Source organism: Pundamilia nyererei, unplaced genomic scaffold, assembly GCF_000239375.1.
Source record: "Pundamilia nyererei isolate P.nyererei 1_Seehausen unplaced genomic scaffold, PunNye1.0 scaffold00374, whole genome shotgun sequence".
Lineage (NCBI taxonomy): Eukaryota > Metazoa > Chordata > Actinopteri > Cichliformes > Cichlidae > Pundamilia > Pundamilia nyererei.
The window spans coordinates 336,161-356,276 of record NW_005187775.1 but is presented as its reverse complement, the minus strand read 5'-3'; the positions used below and the strand labels follow the sequence as shown (position 1 = coordinate 356,276).

At 39.0% G+C, this 20,116-nt stretch overlaps 1 protein-coding gene across 1 annotated transcript; it reads left to right on the top strand.

Moving 5' to 3' along the window:
* The first annotated feature begins 1,391 nt into the window (after nucleotides 1-1,391).
* LOC102195947 (glycogen synthase kinase-3 beta-like) lies at nucleotides 1,392-19,231 on the top strand. Its single transcript, XM_013915834.1, has 12 exons — nucleotides 1,392-1,512; nucleotides 1,620-1,798; nucleotides 10,774-10,859; nucleotides 13,012-13,113; nucleotides 13,246-13,329; nucleotides 13,766-13,876; nucleotides 14,115-14,245; nucleotides 15,603-15,807; nucleotides 15,937-16,032; nucleotides 17,622-17,808; nucleotides 18,042-18,119; nucleotides 19,028-19,231. The coding sequence occupies exons 2-12, from the start codon at nucleotides 1,624-1,626 to the stop codon at nucleotides 19,087-19,089; spliced, it is 1,317 nt and encodes a 438-aa protein (XP_013771288.1). The 5' UTR covers nucleotides 1,392-1,512; nucleotides 1,620-1,623; the 3' UTR covers nucleotides 19,090-19,231.
* The last annotated feature ends 885 nt before the right edge of the window (nucleotides 19,232-20,116 follow it).

Below are 20,116 nucleotides of genomic sequence, written 5' to 3'. Positions count from 1 at the left end.
TGTTGTGTGTATGTTTTGGCACATGCAGGTAGCGTGTTATCACGACCAACCTCTCGTTCTTTCACCACACAGCAACATTATCAATAGTATATTTTTCATTGTATCTACATTCTATATTCTACTCTAGAGACAGTATTTTTATAGTCACCATGACTATTTTGTCTGCCATCTTGACTGTTATCAAACCCAGTTGATTCAGGATATATGTGAAATATATATATATATCTATATATATAGATATGTAGATATATCTATATATATCTATATATATATATATATAAATACACACAGGTAAGAAGAAGACTATCAATTCACATTACTTTGGGGTTAGGGCTGTAAAGTGTCTGTCTGCATGCATGTGCAATCACATGCACCTGTGCACACACCCACACAGACATATGTGCATACACACACGTATGCGTGTATACTGTATGATTGTGCTTAAAAATAAACTGTCCTTACTTTGGAGAAGGAAATTTTAGGATGAGCGATGTGAGTGTTATCTCATAAGCAGGCATGTTGACCATGTGCAATATTTCTAAACAACAAAAAAAGACTAAATATTGAAAATATTAAAGTTCTAACACAACCTCTTATGTGCTTGCATTTATTTCATGTCCCTGCATTTCTTGAGTCTTTTATATTGTCGTGTGTCTTATTTGTGAATCTGTGTCGGTGGGAGATGAATCTCTGCAAAAATCATAATGGCAGCAAAATCCCAAAATCCCTGGAACATACAGTGTGTGCTTCTCCAGCTGGCCTTTATCGAGCATATCAGTGTTGAAAGTGCTTATTGGATTAGAGCAGCCTTTGAGATTCAGGTCATATTGGGCGAGAAGCTGGGTTAAGTTAAGGAGACCTGGTCAAAGAGCTTTCAGTACAGTAAAACAGATGCTCTGTGGGAAGCTGGAGATAACACCTGGCTGCCCACTTCTGAACCCTAAATAAATCCATTGGCCTTCATTAGTTCTTTTTTTTTGTTTACCCAAGCAAGACATAACACCAAAGGCATGAAATAAAATGGAAAAAATACATTTAATTTAAAGGATATGCTGTTAAAGATTTAAACGGCACAGCAGTGTTGAACCTCACAGTGATCGGTCATTGAGTTTTATTTGTATTTCCAATATTTATGTTACTTTTATTACATTTTTACAAAGAGAAAAATTAATATAAGAGTCCAGGCTGTAATATGAACTAAAGTAAAAGGGTGTGACTTATTTCCGAGAAAAAAGCTAAATTCTGTGATGTATCTTGAATTTTTTGTTGCTTTTCTACAAATGTTATAGTTTTAAATTTAACTGTAGCTGCGGCTCTTTCTGGCCTACATCCCTCCTGTTAATTCAGTTGAAATTTGTAGTTGTTTTGATTTGTAAAATTCAGAGCGGCAAACCTAAGTAGCGGTTGGCTCTAACTCCATCTCCCAGGTGTCATTGCGTGCGGTCTGTTTCTAGGTGTCTAGCAACAGCTATAAGCCCAGACAGCCGGCGGCAACGGGAGCGGTGTTTCTTGGTGTGTCTTTGGTGTGTCTTTGGTGTGATTGTTCGTTGCCGGTTGTTCATAAGTAATAGTGGTTTAGCTGAAAAAACGGTGAAACAACAACCCTGACCCCTGCACAGAGATATGAGCGGCAGCGGGCGGCCCAGGACCAGCTCGTTTGCTGAGCCGCCAGGTGTTCCAGGAGCCGCTGCTGCGTCCGCCGGATCAGCCGCTGCCGTGGGGAGCAGCACAGGAAAGACCGGGGTCTCGCAGGCCTCCGGTAGCAGCTCGTCAGGATGCTCCAACCTTAAGCTTGCCAGTAAGTTGTAATTATCTACTAACTCCTTATCAGAATGTGCTGAATCAATATATCATATTACAAGTTACAAACTAAAAACTACACACCGTCGTTATGTGTCACAGCGCAGAGGAAAGTCGTTATTTCTCCGCGAACTGGCTAGCAAGGTTACTAGCCTGCTAACGTTAGCCACTTGTTTTGTACATTACTAGTTCCCTGTCCGGCCGATGGCTCTTTTCACCCCGTCTGGTGTCAAGACTGTTTCACATGCCATCATTTTAATCGAGCAAAACTAAAGCACATTAAAGATTTGAAGTAACTAACTAATATGTGTTTAAAAGCTGCAAGTGGGTTGGATTTTTTTATTGTGGTCATTGTGGCTGCTGAGCTGTTAAATCAGCTCCGTTGTTCTTTGTGACCAAGCTAGACTGTAATACCCCAAGTTGAGTGCTCCATTGAAGGGTCTTTTGTAGGTGTAGCTGAGAGTGCCATTAGCTAACAGTCTGAATCCACTGGTGGAGGGTCAGGGCGGAAAAGTTGCATATTCACCAAGGTCACCTGCGGGGTAGTGTTAAAAAAAGAAGCTTAGCAGCAGGTGGCCGACGCCTGGAGGATGCAAGTGATCCACGTCCAACAGCAGAGCCCAAGGAGTGGGTTTCCTCAGTCTGAGGAGAAATAATAGTATGCCCTTTTATCACTGTAGTAGCGGGTGTAAGCAGAGATCTGTGTGTGTGTGTGTGTTAATCCAAACCTTATCATCCATTTGCAGCCACTGCCGCGTCTCTTGATATTAGAGCCCAAAAGGGAGGTCATCTCCAGTTCAAAGCCATGTGACCCCTAGTTTCTCTGCAGCAGAACAACACAGACTGATGTCCTATCAAATGTTGCCTTTGGCAATTTAAAGATACTCTTTTGAATGGTTGATCAGGTGTTTTTTGTCATGTTTGAGCAACCTGCAAGCTATACCTGGAGGCAGAATTTCTGTCAGTAGGATTTTCCTGAATATATCACCAGGACTGTGATATTTATTTATTTTTTATTTTATTTTTTAAACAAGTTCTTTTTGTAAGTTGGGTAAAAATACTTTAATCCATTTTTGTTCATCAGAAATAATAATAAAAAATTAAAAAAAAAACACCTAAACCTCTGATATGCTTAATTGTATAGCCAGCCTCACTCCCAGCAGACAACAGTGAACCCGGAGCAAGACACGTGAGGGAATGAAGTGATTTGGGGGATTAAAATTAAACTTGGACATGGAGCTTAGTCAATGCAAAGTTGAATTGTAGTGCTTCACAGATGACTGACAAGCCTATAAAAAAATAATAAAACAAATGAAATAAAAAGTAGAGAGTAAATTATAAAACCAAACAGAATAAAATACAATAACTTATTTTATTTATTTTAAACCATACATGCCTTTTCAAAAGGAGAAGGGAACACAGGAAGGTAACGCCCGATAAATATTTGAAAGGGATTTAACATTAATTACATTTTGAAAACTAGATACAGCAAAGCCAATTTAAAAAGTGGTAAGCTATGTCTATAAATCATACTTAATCACAAGCCAGGCTGAAGAGGCCGGTTTTAGATTTTCTATTTCAGTGATTGTTCCTGTGATTTGAAGCATAAAAAGTAAAAAGCTGCCCCACCTGGTATAATGGCGTATACTCTGAGAGCATATAAGACACATTAGGGCTTTTTTCTGGCTAAAAATGGACCTTTGGGGCAGTGATGACTGCAAATATAATCACAATTTCTTCCAGTATATGTAAGGCACAGAATCTGTGTTGCCTTACTAAAGTCTACATTAAACATTAAACACCACTAACAAGAATTTAAAAAAAAAACCAACAACTTTGAAATCATAATCCTGCTGATCTTTCTTTAGGTAGAAAGCCAACACTTTTTTTGTTTTTTGCTGGAAAACTCCTGGATTTGTGCAGCAAAGGACCGTGTAGGGCCTTAATGCGTACCATCCATCTTGTCCAGATAAGCACTCAGGCTGCTGTTTTTTCAAAGACTAGATAGCTGAGCATTTTTCAAGCCTGCTTTAAAAGCTTGGTCACTTGGAGAGATAAAGAAATGGTTTCACTTTTGTGGCATTTTTAAGGAGATAAATGGCAGATCTGGAGATAAATCTCACATGAGAAAAGTTCAGCTCTGAGGCTCCGTCCACACTAATGCGTTTTGAAAACACATCGTTTTCTCTCCATTTTGGCCTCCCATCCACACCGGATGGCGCTTTCCCCAAGGAAAAACGCAGCGTTTTGAAAACGCTCTGGAAAACGAATACATTTGAAGACGGTGCGTTTGCGTCGCAGTGTGGACAGTGAAAACGCAGACTTTCGAAAACGATGACGCATTTTAGTCATGTGATGCACTCATGTGACTAATTAAACAAAGATAGCGGAGGGCATTATACAGCAGTTGTTTTATTTGCTCTCAATTTTGACAGCCCTTTTAAACATTAATATCAGTTTGTACATGCTCCAGATAGCTTTTCTTCAAATTCTTTAATTCTCACTCGCTTTTGCAACTTTGTACTTTTGTGTTACTTGCAGCAACATCTCCACCTCATTGTTAGTCCATTTGAAAAACTCGGTGCTTTTCCTCGACATTTTGCCGCGACATTTCAACGAGCCGGAAAGTAAATAAACGGCTGACAGAAATGAGGCAGGCCGAATCTTCTTGCGCTTCATGCATGCGCGGTATTGGAACGTAGGCGTTTTCTGCTGTTTCAATGTGGACGCACAACTCTGTGAAAATGACTGAAAACGCTACTGTGGACTCCGAGCGTTTTTCAGACGAAAACGCTGTTTTCAAATCTATCCGGGCTAGTGTGTAGCCTGAGTCAAAGTCCACAACTAAATCTCTAACGCATTGGCTTGTTTTTCAATGGATCTGTCTGTATAAAGACTGGAAGACATGTAATGTTGAGGCATTTCCTTGATGTTATAAAATACCGGTATTGGTCTAATTTCAGTCCTTTGCTCTGAATATGGTACTTGTTGTTGGTAACTCTTAAAGATGAAATTTTTACTTCACTGTGTATTAAACAATGAAGAAAAATGGACCTCCTTATAGCTTACATAGATTAAATAACAGGTTGCTTACCCGCCTGGTTACCTGCCAAAATAGTTTTAATTGGTGTGGAGATGTCCTGAAAACCTTAGTTTTCTGCATTAAGGCCCTGTGTGAATGTACCTCCTGAGCTGACAAGCCCTGACATGTCTTTGAAGTGAAGGAGGAGGACTAAAGATGTGCTGTGTACAGTAATCCTCTATGATTACATTTTTGCTGAAATACGCTGTTATTAATACTTATATAATCACTAAAATATTTCTCTCTTGGAAATTAGAGTACCAGCATAAGAATTCAATTCAATTCAATTTTATTTATATAGCGCCAAATCACAACATAAGTCGCCTCAAGGCGCTTCATCCCAAATTGATGCTAATATTATGGGATGCTTGACAGTGAATTTAATTTTTTTGTGTGTGTATGTGTATTGTAGAGTTTTTCTATTCAAAAGAGGAAACAGGTCCTGCTTCCATGAAACAGAACATTTCTTCACATCGTTGTATAATTACCTTGTCGGCTGCTGTCACCGCTGCATCCAGGAAGATGTTCTCTTTTCCTGTTGGGTTTTTTTTTTTTTTTGTTATGGTCTGTGAGCAGCACCAGGATTTATCTCAGGTCTGCTTCATGCATAAAGTGTAATTCCTTTGCAGTGTTTGAAGTTTTATAATGCAAAATACAGTTGAGGATCTAACTTCTAGTTTCATGCTCATGGAAATCCGATGTCAATGCTGGATGAATGATATGAGGACTTGACCTGTCACTTTTGCAATGCAATATATAAAATTCAGAGCATCATACCTGTACAGTGGAGGTTGAACATGTAGGACACAAGTCAGGGGCAAGAGACCGTTCGCCTTCCAAGTAAAAGTTGTGATGTTTGAAATGTGTTTATTCATCGGTAAAACTGAGAAAGAGTTACATTTATGCTTACTGCTTATTCTTAGCAAGCAAGTTGGGGAAAAATGCAATTAAATTAAATCCTTGATGTTTGTCCTTCACACGAATGATGCCACACCTGTAACTGTGAAGCTTTTGTGTAGGTTAACAATATCAGTATTTCAGGTTGTCTTTTAACTGTAGCAGGTGTTTCCTGGCTTAGAATAGGCCTTGCTGTTGAATAAGTCTGTTAACTTATTCAACAACATTCATGCGTGTTTCTACCCTTTGAAACATTGTTAAATACTAATGTTGTTAATAAACGAGTGCATAATTCCCAGTAACACAAATTTAAAACATTTTTTTTAATCTGATCCACACAAATATTTATTTTGTTAGGATTAGGTCACTCTACCTGTGACCTGGACACGCTTTAGAAAACGGACAGCTCAGTGTCAGACTGTCAGTTTGATAAAGTAGGAAATGTGTGTTGAGTCACTATCTCTTCTGTGAAACACTGCAGAGGCGTTTCTGATACAATCATGTGATCACCTCAGGCTTGAGGGTATCACAAGGTTGGTAACAGCTACATTGATTTTATGTAAAGTTGATGTAAATCAGCTTACAGTTTACTCACAGATGTAATCTCAGTGTACCGGGAAGTGGACATGTTTGTTTTTTTTGTTTTTTTTTATGGACATGTTAAACATAACATGAGTGCTATACTCTAAAACAATAGAAGCCTCTTTCTTCCACCAGCAGTTCTCCCCACAGAGCAGATGCCCTGGTTAGATTTTTTGGAAGATGCTGCTGCATTAAACTGCATATTAATAAGGTAAACTTAATTCTCTTGAACTACTTTGCTTTAAAGTGTGGAGTTCATCTAAGTGCAGTTTGTTTTTGTGTGTAAAGATATTAACACAGAAACCTGCTGCTTAAGTGTGGCAATTCAGACTACTTCTTGCATAGTGTAACCCTCAGCTGATTAAATTATTTGGCTTATAAATTACCATGTACGCTTATTTATGGTGCCCATTTTATTCTGTATGGGACTTCAATGTATTTACATTTTGTTTTCAAAGTTTAAAAGGTGTGAAATTATCTTCCATTCAATTAAACTGTGTCCACACCAGAAGTGATTTGCTGCACTGTAGTGACCAGAGATCACAGAATGTACATATTTGGCAACGCAAAAGTGGACGGGACCTGAGATAAACTTTTCTCAACTTACAGCAAATGACTGAAGGGGCTACCAGTGAAAGTGTCAAATGTCATATTTGTCATAAGACCTAGTGGTAAATAAGGTAGAGGCTTACTAGACAAGATGGACCTTGTGATTTCCACAAGTGATCATCATCAGTTTCAAAGCGATGCACAGTGAGTGAATGGTTTTCTGTGTGCATATGAATCCTTGTTTACTCAAGTTCTGTTTCAACTGTGGTGTAAAAATTTTCAAAAAGGAACGAGGGGCAAACTTATTGATGGCATTTAAAAGCAGCTGGAGATGAATGGTTCACGTTGGGTTTTCAGACAGACAGGAAAAAAAGGAGAGAACTGAATAGAAGCTTAACACTCGGTGGTTAATGCTGACAATATGTTTTGATTCCAGCTTACTTTTCCACTGGCTGCAGATATTTGTAGGTTTCTAGCACAACTCTATTTCCGCAAGTAACATAAGGGGAAACTTGTTGTGATCCACCATTACCAACTACATTACTAAATCTATTTGCGTCAGTAATACTAGAAAAGGAACACTTAAGGTGGGTACAGTGTGCCCTTATTATTTTAACACCAGCCTTTTATCCTCTGTTGTGCTTCTGTTTCAGAGCAAGTCTAAACAAACACATGGTTTTTAGATGTGTCATATTTAAAATATTTGCAGAGAAACATTCAAAATCAAGAGTTCTGCAGCAGTAAATCTTGTTCTAGGTCTATTATCATATATAACGATTATGGGTGGGAAATTACAATAAAATCAGAGTGTTTATTGTCGGGACTTGCATGCAAGTGTTCATTTTCCTTGCCACAACAATGAGCCACTTGCAGTAAAATACAACGTATAAATATACAACCAAATTCCTGTTAAGAAACATTTTTTGATTAGAAATATCCCAGTGGGAGATAAATGTTCAGCTGAGGTCATTATTAATTTGACTTGGAGGTTAGGAGGAGTAGATGCAACACGCATTTTTTGATCTGGCTACAATGTATCAGCCTTTAAAAAAAACAAACAAAAAAAAACTGGAGCTGAATTGGTGTTGGTGTGACAGAGTTTGAATAATGGCATGCATGCAGGGATTATTTCCTCCTGGAGACGCGTGTTTCCCGTCTGTGAATGTCAGGTGAAAGACAGGAAGCCAAGCGGTGACACACAATGCAGCGCTGGTATGAAAACACTGAACCGTGAAGCGGTGATAAATCAGGAACTCTGACGAAGACGGAGAAAAGGCTTCATCTTTATCGTGATAGATTAACAGCCTCGAGCAAGTTACAAGCCCGTGGAAATTATTTTTCATGCTATAAAAAATAAACAGCAGCAGAAGGGGGAGGGAAAAAAAAAGCAGCATCTAAGACAGTTGCCCTACTTTTAACCTGGACAAGTGAGTGTGTTCATCAGGGTTCAGAGCTTGAACCCAGTCAATGAGGTAGGGAACCCACTGACACGGTCATGCTGCAGGCCTCACGGTTTCAGCTGTAACAGATACCGCCATCGTGTCATTTGGATAACCAGGACAGTTTGCTGTGTGGACACAGACATGCAGGAACACTAGGGTATGCAGTTCTGTGTGAACGAGAACAATATCAATAAGTGCATTGTCTTGTTTGGTAAACAGAGCATTAAGTGTGTGGACATAGAGTGGTAGTGACACAGAACCATCATAGCTACATGACAGTGTTGCCCCATTATTTAGACTGCACAGATAACACAGGAAAATTAAATTTAAAGTTAAAGCAGGGTTGTCATATTAAGTTTAACCAATGGCCACACAGAGAAATGGGAATCGGATCAAGGTTCAGACATAGATTAAGCCTAATCGCAGACCGTCAACACAGGTTTTCATTGAGTTTTTCGTTTAGACTGGGCCTAGGCCTAATCCATGTCTGGGAAACCTGCTGATGCAGTTTATTCGAGGTTTTTCCAGGCTCAAATGAGTCTTTAAGGGTATTTCATAAAGGCATGATTGATCCACATATACTCAAAACTAAGACCCGTCAATTTGCCAAACAAAAATGACATTTTTAATCTTGAGTTTAGTAAACCCCACTGAAAACACAGTATTGGTGATTTTCATTTGGTGGAAACCCAAAACTACTTTGGTCTGTACTGGAAATTTCAGAACTAGTTGACAGGAACAACAGATGATTCCCAAATTTTCATATACAAGACAGTGACTTTTCTGCACGAGGCATATCTTCCTATGAGAATTAGTACTTCTAAACTATGATTCTACTTGGACTGTTGAGGAAACGTTTTGTGTGTTTGTATCCCCCCCCCCTTTTTTTTTTTTTACTTTTATCTGTTTGTTTGTGGTGGTGGTGGTGTTGATGATGATTGATTGAAGTGTACATGCTAATTTATCAGGGCAAACATTTTGACACTTAGAAACCTTGTTAGTAAAAAATAGATGTGAAAGGAAATTGGGCCGATGTTGGAGATGCTTTACACTTTTCTCAACTCCAAGGCATGCCTTATCTGATAGAGAACAACCCATGCATTTAATTTCTTTTTGCAGTATTCTGATATTTCTTTCTTTGTAAGGGACTGGGGCTCATCGGAAGAATGTCACCGTCCTTCGGTCTGTGATTCAGTTTTTGCTTTCACACCTCGACCAGCTTTGACCTGAGAGAGAGTCACGGTTTCAGCCACGTATGCAGGATTTCTGTTCTCAGGATTATTTTTACATGCAAAAAATAGCCTCTTTTCCACCAGCACCTACTCAACGTGACTCTACTGAGTTTCGATTGTTTTCCATTATAATTGATTACTACCTCAATGTGGGTGGGTGGTATTATAGCAAGGTCCTGTGACATTTTTATGCAAAACAAACACAAAAATGGAGGGCACTTGTGCGTAGCCATTTTCATCATTTCCAGGTTTCCACAAATGACTGGTTTTATTCCTGAAAGTTGCCCTCATGACTCATTGACTGACGTCACTCCCTGGCCAATCAGTGGCGTGCAGTCTGTTGATGGCACATTTTCGGCTCGACTCGGCTCACTTGGAAATCCGTTCGAGTAGGTACTAAAAAAGTACCTGGTACCAGGTTGTACTACCACCTAATGGAAAAACCTAAAAACAGTCGAGTGAAGTAGGTGCTAGTGAAAAAAACGGGCTTTAGTGAGCGAACATCTAGCTGACAGGAAACGAGGTGATGGGAAAAACATGAAATCATGTGTGCAAACCAAAGTCACCACCTTAATGATTGAACCATTCGGGTAGGTTAGATGTCTGGGTAATTGAACCTCAATCTGAGGCTCACGTGTGAAAATGTTAGTGGCAGAAAAGTATATTTCCTCCATTTCAATTAAACAATAATTGAGTGAAATGCTACAGTCTTCCCATTATACTGGAGGCTAATATATGGCTGATGATGCTACAAAAATAATCCTTTTATGTTAGGCTGTTATGACTTAAAAAAAAAATTATGAAGACAAAGAAAGTGGCTGGCCTATTTTTGGGTCCATTCCCACTTTAATTAGTCACAGCGTCTTGAATATGAACTCTGTCTTTCGCTCCTTCTTCCTTGGAGGGTTTTGTAAAGTTGACAATCATTCACAGGCTGTCATTAACCTAAATAATCACCCGGCCAGTGGAGAGACAGCCCAGATGTAAAGGCTGTTGGCAGTCAGTTGAATGTCAGGAGTGCTGTTTAGTTTGTATCCTAAAGCTGTTTCATTTCTTTAAGTCTCATAGAAACGAGCCAGAGGGATGATGGGACATTTAAAACCTCCTTATAACTGTTCTGTGGTCTGCAGCACAGTTAACCTCACTATAGCTACAATTTTTAACATGGCTCTTCCTGCTTGTTTCCTAGGAGACAGCGGGAAGGTGACAACAGTCGTGGCCACACCGGGTCAGGGACCGGACCGCCCGCAGGAAGTCTCCTACACTGACATCAAGGTGAGAAAGAAAGAAAAACTGAAGCTCTATGAAATTACAACTTTCTTTTTCCAAGTCTTCTCCTCATTTTTGTTTTGTCTGTTGAGGATGGTTTTACTTAGTTGCTGCATATTACACACACAGTTGTGAACAGCACATGTAAAGCCCCCAGTCTATGTAGCAAGTAGAGACCAAACACACTTGTGCAGAACCAAATGCTTATACGTCTTCTTTGGTTTCTTTTTGATTTTTAAAAATCAGAACAACACAATTTCAGTTTTCTTGAAACTAAAAGAAAATGTATCAAAATCAAACCACTTTTAAGGATTTCTGACTGCTTCTTAGTAGCATCCAGGTTTTTCCCCGCTTTTCTCCAAGAGCAAAATGAATTTATAGTTTATGTAGTTTGTAACAATGAGAAACTGAAGTTGAATCAAACAGTTGGCGAGTACAGTGCGCTTGTCCTCCATTTGTCATTGTTGGTGACGCCACCAAAACATCCAGTCTGTAGGAGAGTTTCAGCTGATGGGTCATCATGATACAGCATCAAGGAGATTTTTCACTGAAGCTGAAATATTTTCAACCCACACAGATGCATTATTGCCACTTTTCTTATTGTCTAACAGAAATTTTTGGCAAACCAAATCGTGCATAAACTTTGTATGCAATCTCAGCAAAAACTGCCCTCGTTTGGTATGACAAGGGCGTTAAAGACGTTAAATGGGATCTGTCGTTCTTATTTCCAACTTTATATTTTTATTGGATTCTTGTGATTAGTTTTTGATGAGTTAGTTTTCATGAGTTTTTAAACGTCACAGGTTTTAGTCCTTGAGGGCCAGTGTCCTGAAACTTTTAAACGTGTCCAGCTGCAACACAACGGAATAAAATGAGTAGGTCATTAGCAAGACTATAGAACTTGACTGCATGCTGAGGTGGCAACCCCTAACCTAACTCAAGTAAATTAAAATACCTGTGTTTGGAAAATTGTACTCCTAAAAGTACTTTAATTGCACCATGTTCATTCACTCATGAGCTACTGTAACATCACCACCTCAGCATGAAGTTTCAGAACACCGGCCCTCAAGGACTGGAGTTTGACACCCATCCTATAGAGCTACCAGTGGAACAATCTGAATCCTGAGCTTTTGGCTCACAGGGATAACTCAAACATTATTTGAAACTTTAATCGCTGCATGTGGAATTAATAAGGGTATTGATCAATGCTGATATTTCCATAATTATTCTGCCAAGCCATAAAAATGCATGATTTTAAAGGCGCACATTCTTTTGCTTGTGTCTTTGGAAAAAATGACATAACTGTGTCAACTGTAGCCTGAAACTACATAAAGAAGAGTGTTGCACTGAGCCAGGCTGTTATCACTTTTAAGATTACTTAATGGCTCTGTAGGTGTGTGTAAATTCAGATTTATCACACTTTTATCACAAAGCCAATAAAATCGTCGTTTAGGCTTATCAGAAATACTTAACTTGTCTGATGCCTGCAGCAGTGGAACGTTATCATTATATTTGTATAATTTGGCAAGAGTCTTAAGCAGAAACAAAATCTGACTACAAACATCTCACTGTGCTTAATCGCCATTTTAAAAGCTGTAATTTTAATACCAAAGGATTTAAATGGGAAAATTGCCAAAGAATTTTGATTTATTCATGTACTGTTTCTGTGCTCATGTCTGACTATCCATCTATCTTTTGTGAAACAGTCACAAGATTTAATCTATTAAAACATTTTCTTGATCATTAATTTCCCCTCTTATTTATTTTTATAAACAAATTTTCTATATATGTCCACATAGTTATTTCACAGAAGAAACTACTACTTCATTAGTTTTATAAGAATAGGCTGAGTTAGGATTAACAAAAAAGGAAGATTGTTTGGATTTAAATACATAAGTTGCCATTTTATAATTTAAATTTTGTGGTTGTTAGAGTGACAGATCTCCACTGAAGAGCCATCATATGCGCCGTAGGCTTGAAAAAGACTTTCAGAAAAAATCAGACTATCAGTCAAAGATGGATAGAGCCAATTTATTACTGTTAAAAGAATGGAAACACCAGCAGCTGCAGCTTTCAGGAAATTAAATAAACGTTTGTGGTTGATCACCTGATGGGCTGTCCTTCAGTCTGACTCTCCTGTTCTGTTAAAACCTTGCAGGTCATTGGCAATGGGTCGTTTGGTGTGGTGTACCAAGCTCGCCTCATCGACACACAGGAGATGGTGGCCATCAAAAAGGTTCTGCAGGATAAGAGGTTCAAGGTAGGCGTGCAATTTAGTTTCTGTAATAATCTTATCAATGGCACCCCCCTCACCCTCCTTGTTAATAGTTTTCGTGATCACTTTGTTTACTTGGTTTCCCTCATTGACTCATGTGTCTGTTTGTCTGTACAGAATCGGGAACTACAGATCATGAGGAAGTTGGACCACTGCAACATTGTCCGATTACGTTATTTCTTCTACTCTAGTGGCGAGAAGGTAAAAAAAACCAAAAGAGTCATGGTACAGACTACTCTAAAGAGAGCTGAAAGAAGAGATGGTGAAACAAAACTAACATAAGTTAAGCTATGGTTTATAAAAAAAATAGACATAAAATAATTAAACCTCTCTAAACTCCCAGTAGTTTCAGTATGTCGAAACTATAAATAAAAGGAAATGGTGCATGTCCATAATACATATACAGATGCTCAGATATAGCATTAAAAAATAACCCAACCCTAAAAAGGGGAAGCAATTAGTTTCTTTTACTGATAAATATAGAATCTGATTTAATGTTGCAGAAGTAACTTACTGGAAATGTTTTGTATCAGCGTGCGAGGTTATGCCAGGCTTGTCTGTCTGTTTGCTTAGCTGTCTTAAACCATAAATGCTTTAACTACAGTTACCTTTGTGTCAATCCCTCCATCCTTTGCAGAAGGATGAAGTGTACCTCAACCTCGTGCTGGACTTTGTCCCCGAGACGGTCTACAGGGTTGCCAGGCATTTTAACAAGGCCAAGAGCATTATTCCTATCATATATGTGAAGGTAATTCTGCCCCTAATTTCCTTCCAAAACATTTCCATGTTGTCCAAGTCACAGTATTTTTCTGTTGAAGTTTTTATTCTCCAAAAACTTAAAACATTGTAAAGTTCAGAATTTCCTTCTTGTTTTCAAGAATCTTCTCAGGTCTCCAGTACAAATACCAAGCTTTATGCTATTTATGCCTCTTAATAAATTATTTCTATGTTGTCTGATTTTTGTATTTTGTGTTGACCTCCAACAGGTGTACATGTACCAGTTGTTTCGCAGTCTGGCTTATATCCATTCCCAAGGTGTGTGTCACAGAGACATCAAGCCCCAAAACCTGCTCGTCGACCCAGAAACTGCCGTCCTAAAGCTGTGTGACTTTGGCAGGTACGCTAAACCAAAAAAATTTCCACACAAATCAGAACTTAATTTATCAGTAGTAGCAGGATTACGTTTATCTGCCTTTTAAGTATATATATTTTTTCTGAAATCTAATATGGGAAGAATAACAGCATTTCTAATGCTTAACACTTAGATTCTGTTCTGTGAATCAAGTTCAACATGCATAGGACTGCAAACAGTCTGAACAGGGTAATGAAGGTGGTTGTCACCTCACTTCAACTCATCTAATCTAGCTATGAGCACATTCATGTGAAAGACTTGGAGTTTGCTGCATGTGATTAATTGGAAACGAGGACACGTCAAGGGCTACTAGAGCATTATACTTCACAAAGGAAAAGCAAAGAGTAATGTTGTAAAAATACAAAGAAGTTAACCATAAAACAAGGCAAGGCAAGTTTATTTGTATAGCACAATTCAACAACAAGGTGATTCAAAGTGCTTTAGAGACATTAGAAACAAGAACAAATAAAAAGCATGATTTAAAATTGATTAAAACAAGCAAATAAACTAACTAATTAACAAGCAGAAAGTAACAAACAGCTGCTGTAAACGTGTGCTGAGAAAAGCCCTGTACAGAGTGTGAAGTATTAAACAGTGATGTATGGTTGCATGTGTCTTATATTGGATCCAGAAATGACAGCTGGCAAAAACTCAAGTTTAGCGTCAGGAACACGGCTCTGTTTTTATTTTTGGTAGTATTTTATTTTTTTATTCAAATGCTTATTTTTCTGTTTCACAAGCACACACGTCTCTCCCAATAGCCTTTCTCCTGCACTCAAGCTGCATTACTGATCTCCTCTTCAGTATCTGCAGATGATGATCAGGCATTTGATTGAAGATCAGACTTTAATTACAATGTTTAATTAGTTAAATTAAGACGTTGTTAAATGAAAGGACTCATATGGTGTGTAATAAAGTGTTAATCTTGCTCTGCCCAGTTGTGTTAATCTGTCTGATAGAAATAAACTATAATTCAAAACAGCAAATGGCCTGATTGCAAATTTTATAAAAGTCATCAAGTACTCTTTTAAGATTATATTGCTTTATGAATGTTTGTATATCATAAAAATTGTTTTCAAATTTTGCTTGCTGACAGAAGGGGAAGGTAAAGGAAAGAAGTTAGTCCTCAGAGTCTATATTTCTCTTTGATGCTCAGGGAAATATAAAAACTTCCGACCCTCTTACTATCTGCACACAGAGGCATCTTCCAGGAATAGTGTCACTATTTTCCAGACAACTGAGTGCTCAGTAGGGAGTCGTTTGGTATATATTGATCTCCTATCTTTCTGTTTTTTCCTGCCGTCTTTGTTACCATTTAACGTGATTCTTGTGCTTCCTTCAGCGCAAAGCAGCTTATCCGGGGTGAACCAAATGTGTCGTATATCTGCTCACGGTACTACCGCGCCCCAGAGCTGATTTTTGGCGCCACAGACTACACAGCAAACATCGACATCTGGTCAGCTGGCTGCGTACTGGCAGAGCTGCTGCTCGGACAGCCCATATTCCCCGGCGACAGTGGAGTGGATCAGCTAGTGGAGATTATCAAAGTGAGTTGTTTGTTTGTTGTTTTGTTTTTTCATTTAAGTCTTTCTGCAGCATTCATTTATACTATTAAAATGTAGTCTTGCAAACACTCTGTTTGAAGTAAATGTCTTATCCTCCTCTTCTGTTCTCAGGTGTTAGGAACACCAACAAGGGAACAAATTCGAGAGATGAATCCAAACTACACAGAATTCAAGTTCCCTCAGATCAAAGCGCATCCTTGGACCAAGGTAAATAACACCTGAGGACGAATAACAGCAGCACAGTCAGTTTTCTCCAGGTCTATGCTCTCTGGAAGCAGGTGCACTGTGAATAAGACCGATCTTTTGTCTGAAGTGAGAAATAAAAGTTATCACAGTTTCATCAAGTAAATGAAAAATGTTATGTTGGTAGTTTCTTGTTAATTGTATTGATGGCACTGACTTAGACGTCAAGTAACAGTCCCAAAAAATGAAGTATTGTTGTTCATAATGTTAAAAAGAAAATGGCAAAACCAGCAGTTACAGCTTTTATACTTTTTCAGACTAAATGAATCATTTCTGCAAAAGTAAGTTTTAGGAAATGATTTAAAAGTAGATGCAGAATTTGCTAACCTCGGTTCTTTTGCAAAACAGTTCCTCAACTGCAGGGTGTCTAAATTTCCTTTAGTCTGACCTGAGGAACCTGGGCAGTGACTCAGTTTTTGAAGGGGAGTTGATGTGTAATATAGTCGGTGAGCCCATGAAAGGCTTTACATTTAAAAGTTTAAAGTCAGTTCTGTATCTTAACTGGTAGCTACTGTAGTGTAGCAGGGATAGGAGTCATTTGGTCTTTGGTGTCATTAAGTGTATTTTTCAATTGAAGTCTCGTTCAGTTTGGGTGCCCAACGTCCTCTGTAAGCCTCCTTTATGGTTACTGCAATGGTATGCATGACATCATCACAGCCCTGGGAATATTTACATTGGTGTTTGTGGCACTCTGGACTTGCTAGTTTTCTCCAAAACAGTAGGTGTTGCAACCTTTTCACCAGCGCTGGTGCAGAAGAAGTCAAAACAGGAAATGAAGCAGTCACAGAGGTTTTCTCCAGCATGTCTCATATTTTCCAGCTGTTGCAGCTTCTCTCTGTGTGCATTGCTATATGTTGCTGTAGAGCTGTAACACACTCGTAGACATGGCACCAGGTTAGAAAAACTCAGATACCAAAGCACGGGGCACCTACAGCTAGGACATCATTTTTGTTGATGTACCAACTGCTGCTTCCAGTGCAACCATAAAGTGCTGCCACTCAGAAGCAATCATTAGGCTCATCTTTATTGGTAGGTTTATTGAATTTTAAAGCCCTATAATTTATCTTTTCCCTTAAAAAAAGGACCTAAGGAGGAGGAGAGTAGAAAACCTCTTTTAGGTGCACAAGTTTATTAGAGTAAAAAAGAGAAATCCTGTGGTTGTGAGGATGAGGCCACATGGACTTGAGGTGTTTTTAATGTTTGATTAACTGAGATATACAAAAAGTATATACTCAGCATGCAGCCAAGAGAAGAATCCCTTGTAAATTTACTACAAAGCAGCTGGCTCTACTTCAAAAGCAGCTGGCTCTACTTCAAAAGCTGCCTGCTGTTGCCTTTGTAGATGCAGAACTCCTGCATAGAAATGACTGTGTCTGTCATTTTGGGTTAACTTTGGGTTAACTTCCAGAATGGAAGAAACCCTGCATTGCATGACACTGGTTAAACATACTGCCATATGGAGCTTGCCAGTATGTTTAACCAATGTCTTGCCAGTATCAAAACATGTTGCTTGATGTCGGAATTTTTGAAGAAAAGCTCTCGTATTTCCTCAGGTGTTTAAACCTCGCACCCCTCCAGAGGCCATTGCGCTTTGCTCTCGGCTGCTGGAGTACACGCCAGCCTCACGCCTCTCCCCGCTAGAGGCCTGTGCACATGCCTTCTTCGACGAACTGCGCCAGCCAAACACGAGGCTGCCCAGTGGACGAGAACTGCCGATGCTCTTCAACTTTAGCACCACAGGTAGCAGAGTTAAAGTCTCGTTTCCTTCCCTTTTTTCTTTGCTAATTGTTCAGCTAAGTTGTAGCTGCTCTGCCTGATGATTCTATGTCTGTAACACGACTTTAAAGTCAGTTTGTTCTGCGACTGCTGAGGTGTTCCGGTTAATTCAGTATGCCTCTTTTGTTCTGTTGAATGACACTGCGCTCTCCTTATGACTCAGCGCTAAATAAAAACTCTCCTTTTATTCTCTGCAGAGCTGTCGATCCAGCCTCAGCTGAACTCAATCCTCATTCCTCCTCACGCTCGCTCTCACACAGCTGCTTCTGCACACGGTGGGAAACTCTTATTGTAATTTTACTGACACTGCCAATAGCAGGCTTTTCTGCCAGCTGAGAGGAAAAAAACTGAAATATATTTTTATATTTTACCTTTTTGATTTTATTTTTTTAAATCCAGACACTGAAGAATTAAAACTCTTAAAATTGTCTTTATATTTTTGAAAACCATCTTTATATTTCATGGAAACATTTTAATAAGCACACCTTATTTAAGTCCCATCCTTGATGTCCCCATCAACATCGTATATTTGTATAAATTTGAACACCTCTGTTATTTTTAGTTGATACAACTCCTTAAAATGCCTTGTAGGGAATTAAACTCATTCACCTGAAAAGTTTATGATGGCCATTTGGTAAAATTGAGCCAGGCTGCACAAAATTCTCTAAGTTTAAATGCCTTAAATTAGTTCTTCAAAAGTCTTTCAAAAATATTATGCTGTTTGTACCTCTCAGCAGTAAAAATCTTATGGTTTTGTTGTCACCCTGCCGGGTGGGTGGGCGGTCAGCATGGACACCAAAGTTTGTAAATCCGATTACTCGAGAAGGAAGTCGCCTAGGACTTTCAAATTGAAACTTAAGCTACTGTTTTGTACAGATTTAAAATAGATGCAAAGTTGATTTTAAGGCCTTAAGAAGTTTCTGAAGATCTTAAGAGTCACCTTGTGTATTTAAAAAAACAAACAAACATAAATCTGACATAAATAGTTTGAAATAGAAAGTTTGGGGGAGCGGGTGTTTTTATTTTGTTTTTTCTCTCCTGACACAAGATGGCAGCACTATGCATAAAATTTCAGACTGATTATTTTCTATTACTCTGTCTGATGTTTACTGCTCTGTAAAGCTGTAAAGCTTCAATTTAAAGCTCACTGTACCTTTTTGTCTCTTCTTCCTCTCCCCTTCAGATGGTACCGGTTCAGATTCATCTCAACACAGTTCAGTACCAGGATCTCTCAACAGCATCTGAAGCAGCTTCTCACCCATCTGCCTGCAAAGCATCACCCCGTTTTCTCAGACAAACACACACTCTGTGTCCACAGCTGTCCACCATGCTGCTTTGCTATCTTCTTCCATGGTCTGTTTCTGTACAGTAAATCCACTGAGCAAACCCTTCGTTGTTTAGGTGTCAGGGTCGAAACTACGGCAGGAGATTGTTACACACACACACACACCGAATCGTCCCGCTGCTGCTCGGGTGGTTTTAGAAGGTTCAATAGTCGGGGCTGGTCCTCTGTATTATAAGCTTTTGTTAACCATTTTTTTTCCTTTTTGTTTTCTTTGTTTTTATTTATTTGGCTAGGTAAAATCATTATATACCTGTTTTTCCCCCCCCCCTCACTTTTAAGATTATTTTTTTATTCAGTGTTTTTAAATGAGTGCACGCTGCCTGAACAAGACTAGAACTGGGCCCCTCATCACAGGTCATCACAGTAGGACTTTAATATAACTCAGGATGGGAGAACAGTTGCAGGGACACTGACATTATTTTAGTCCAGTCCTCTACCTAAGTTACAAATCAAACCTTCAGCTGTTGTTGTTTTAGCTGCAGATGGAAGAAAAAAAACATGCCAGTGCCAGAAAAATGTCAGTTTGCCTCATGTTGGAAACGAGCATCCTTACAGGTGTGTCTGCTAAAGGAACTAAACGCTTCTCTGACTAAACTATATATACCCAACAAGGAAGGAGTCTTAATTTTTTTGTGGCTCGAGACCCTTTCTCAGTTTTTAACCATGTTTTTACTTTTAAAATTAGGTCCCACATTGTCGGCCACAGAGGCATATTTGTAGGAAAGGGCACTTAAGTGCAACTCGAAAAGAAGGCATCACTTTTCAGGAAATTGTTTTAGACCTATTAGGGTTGGGGGAAAAGAAATGGCCTCCTCAGAAATGTTTCTAGATGGCTGGACAGAAGCGTGGCTGCTCGTTCTCCTTCTTCACAGGTAATTTGGCTGCGTTCGCCTGATCATGAAATGTCAGAAAAGGTTCAGACAGTAC

Excerpts from the sequence above, each read along its gene's own strand:
- LOC102195947 (XM_013915834.1), top strand. The coding sequence starts at position 1,624 with ATGAGCGGCAGCGGGCGGCCCAGGACCAGCTCGTTTGCTGAGCCGCCA. Across the intron at positions 13,877-14,114 it reads TTCCTATCATATATGTGAAG|GTGTACATGTACCAGTTGTT; the intron begins GTAATTCTGCCC and ends GACCTCCAACAG. Across the intron at positions 14,246-15,602 it reads AAGCTGTGTGACTTTGGCAG|CGCAAAGCAGCTTATCCGGG; the intron begins GTACGCTAAACC and ends TGCTTCCTTCAG.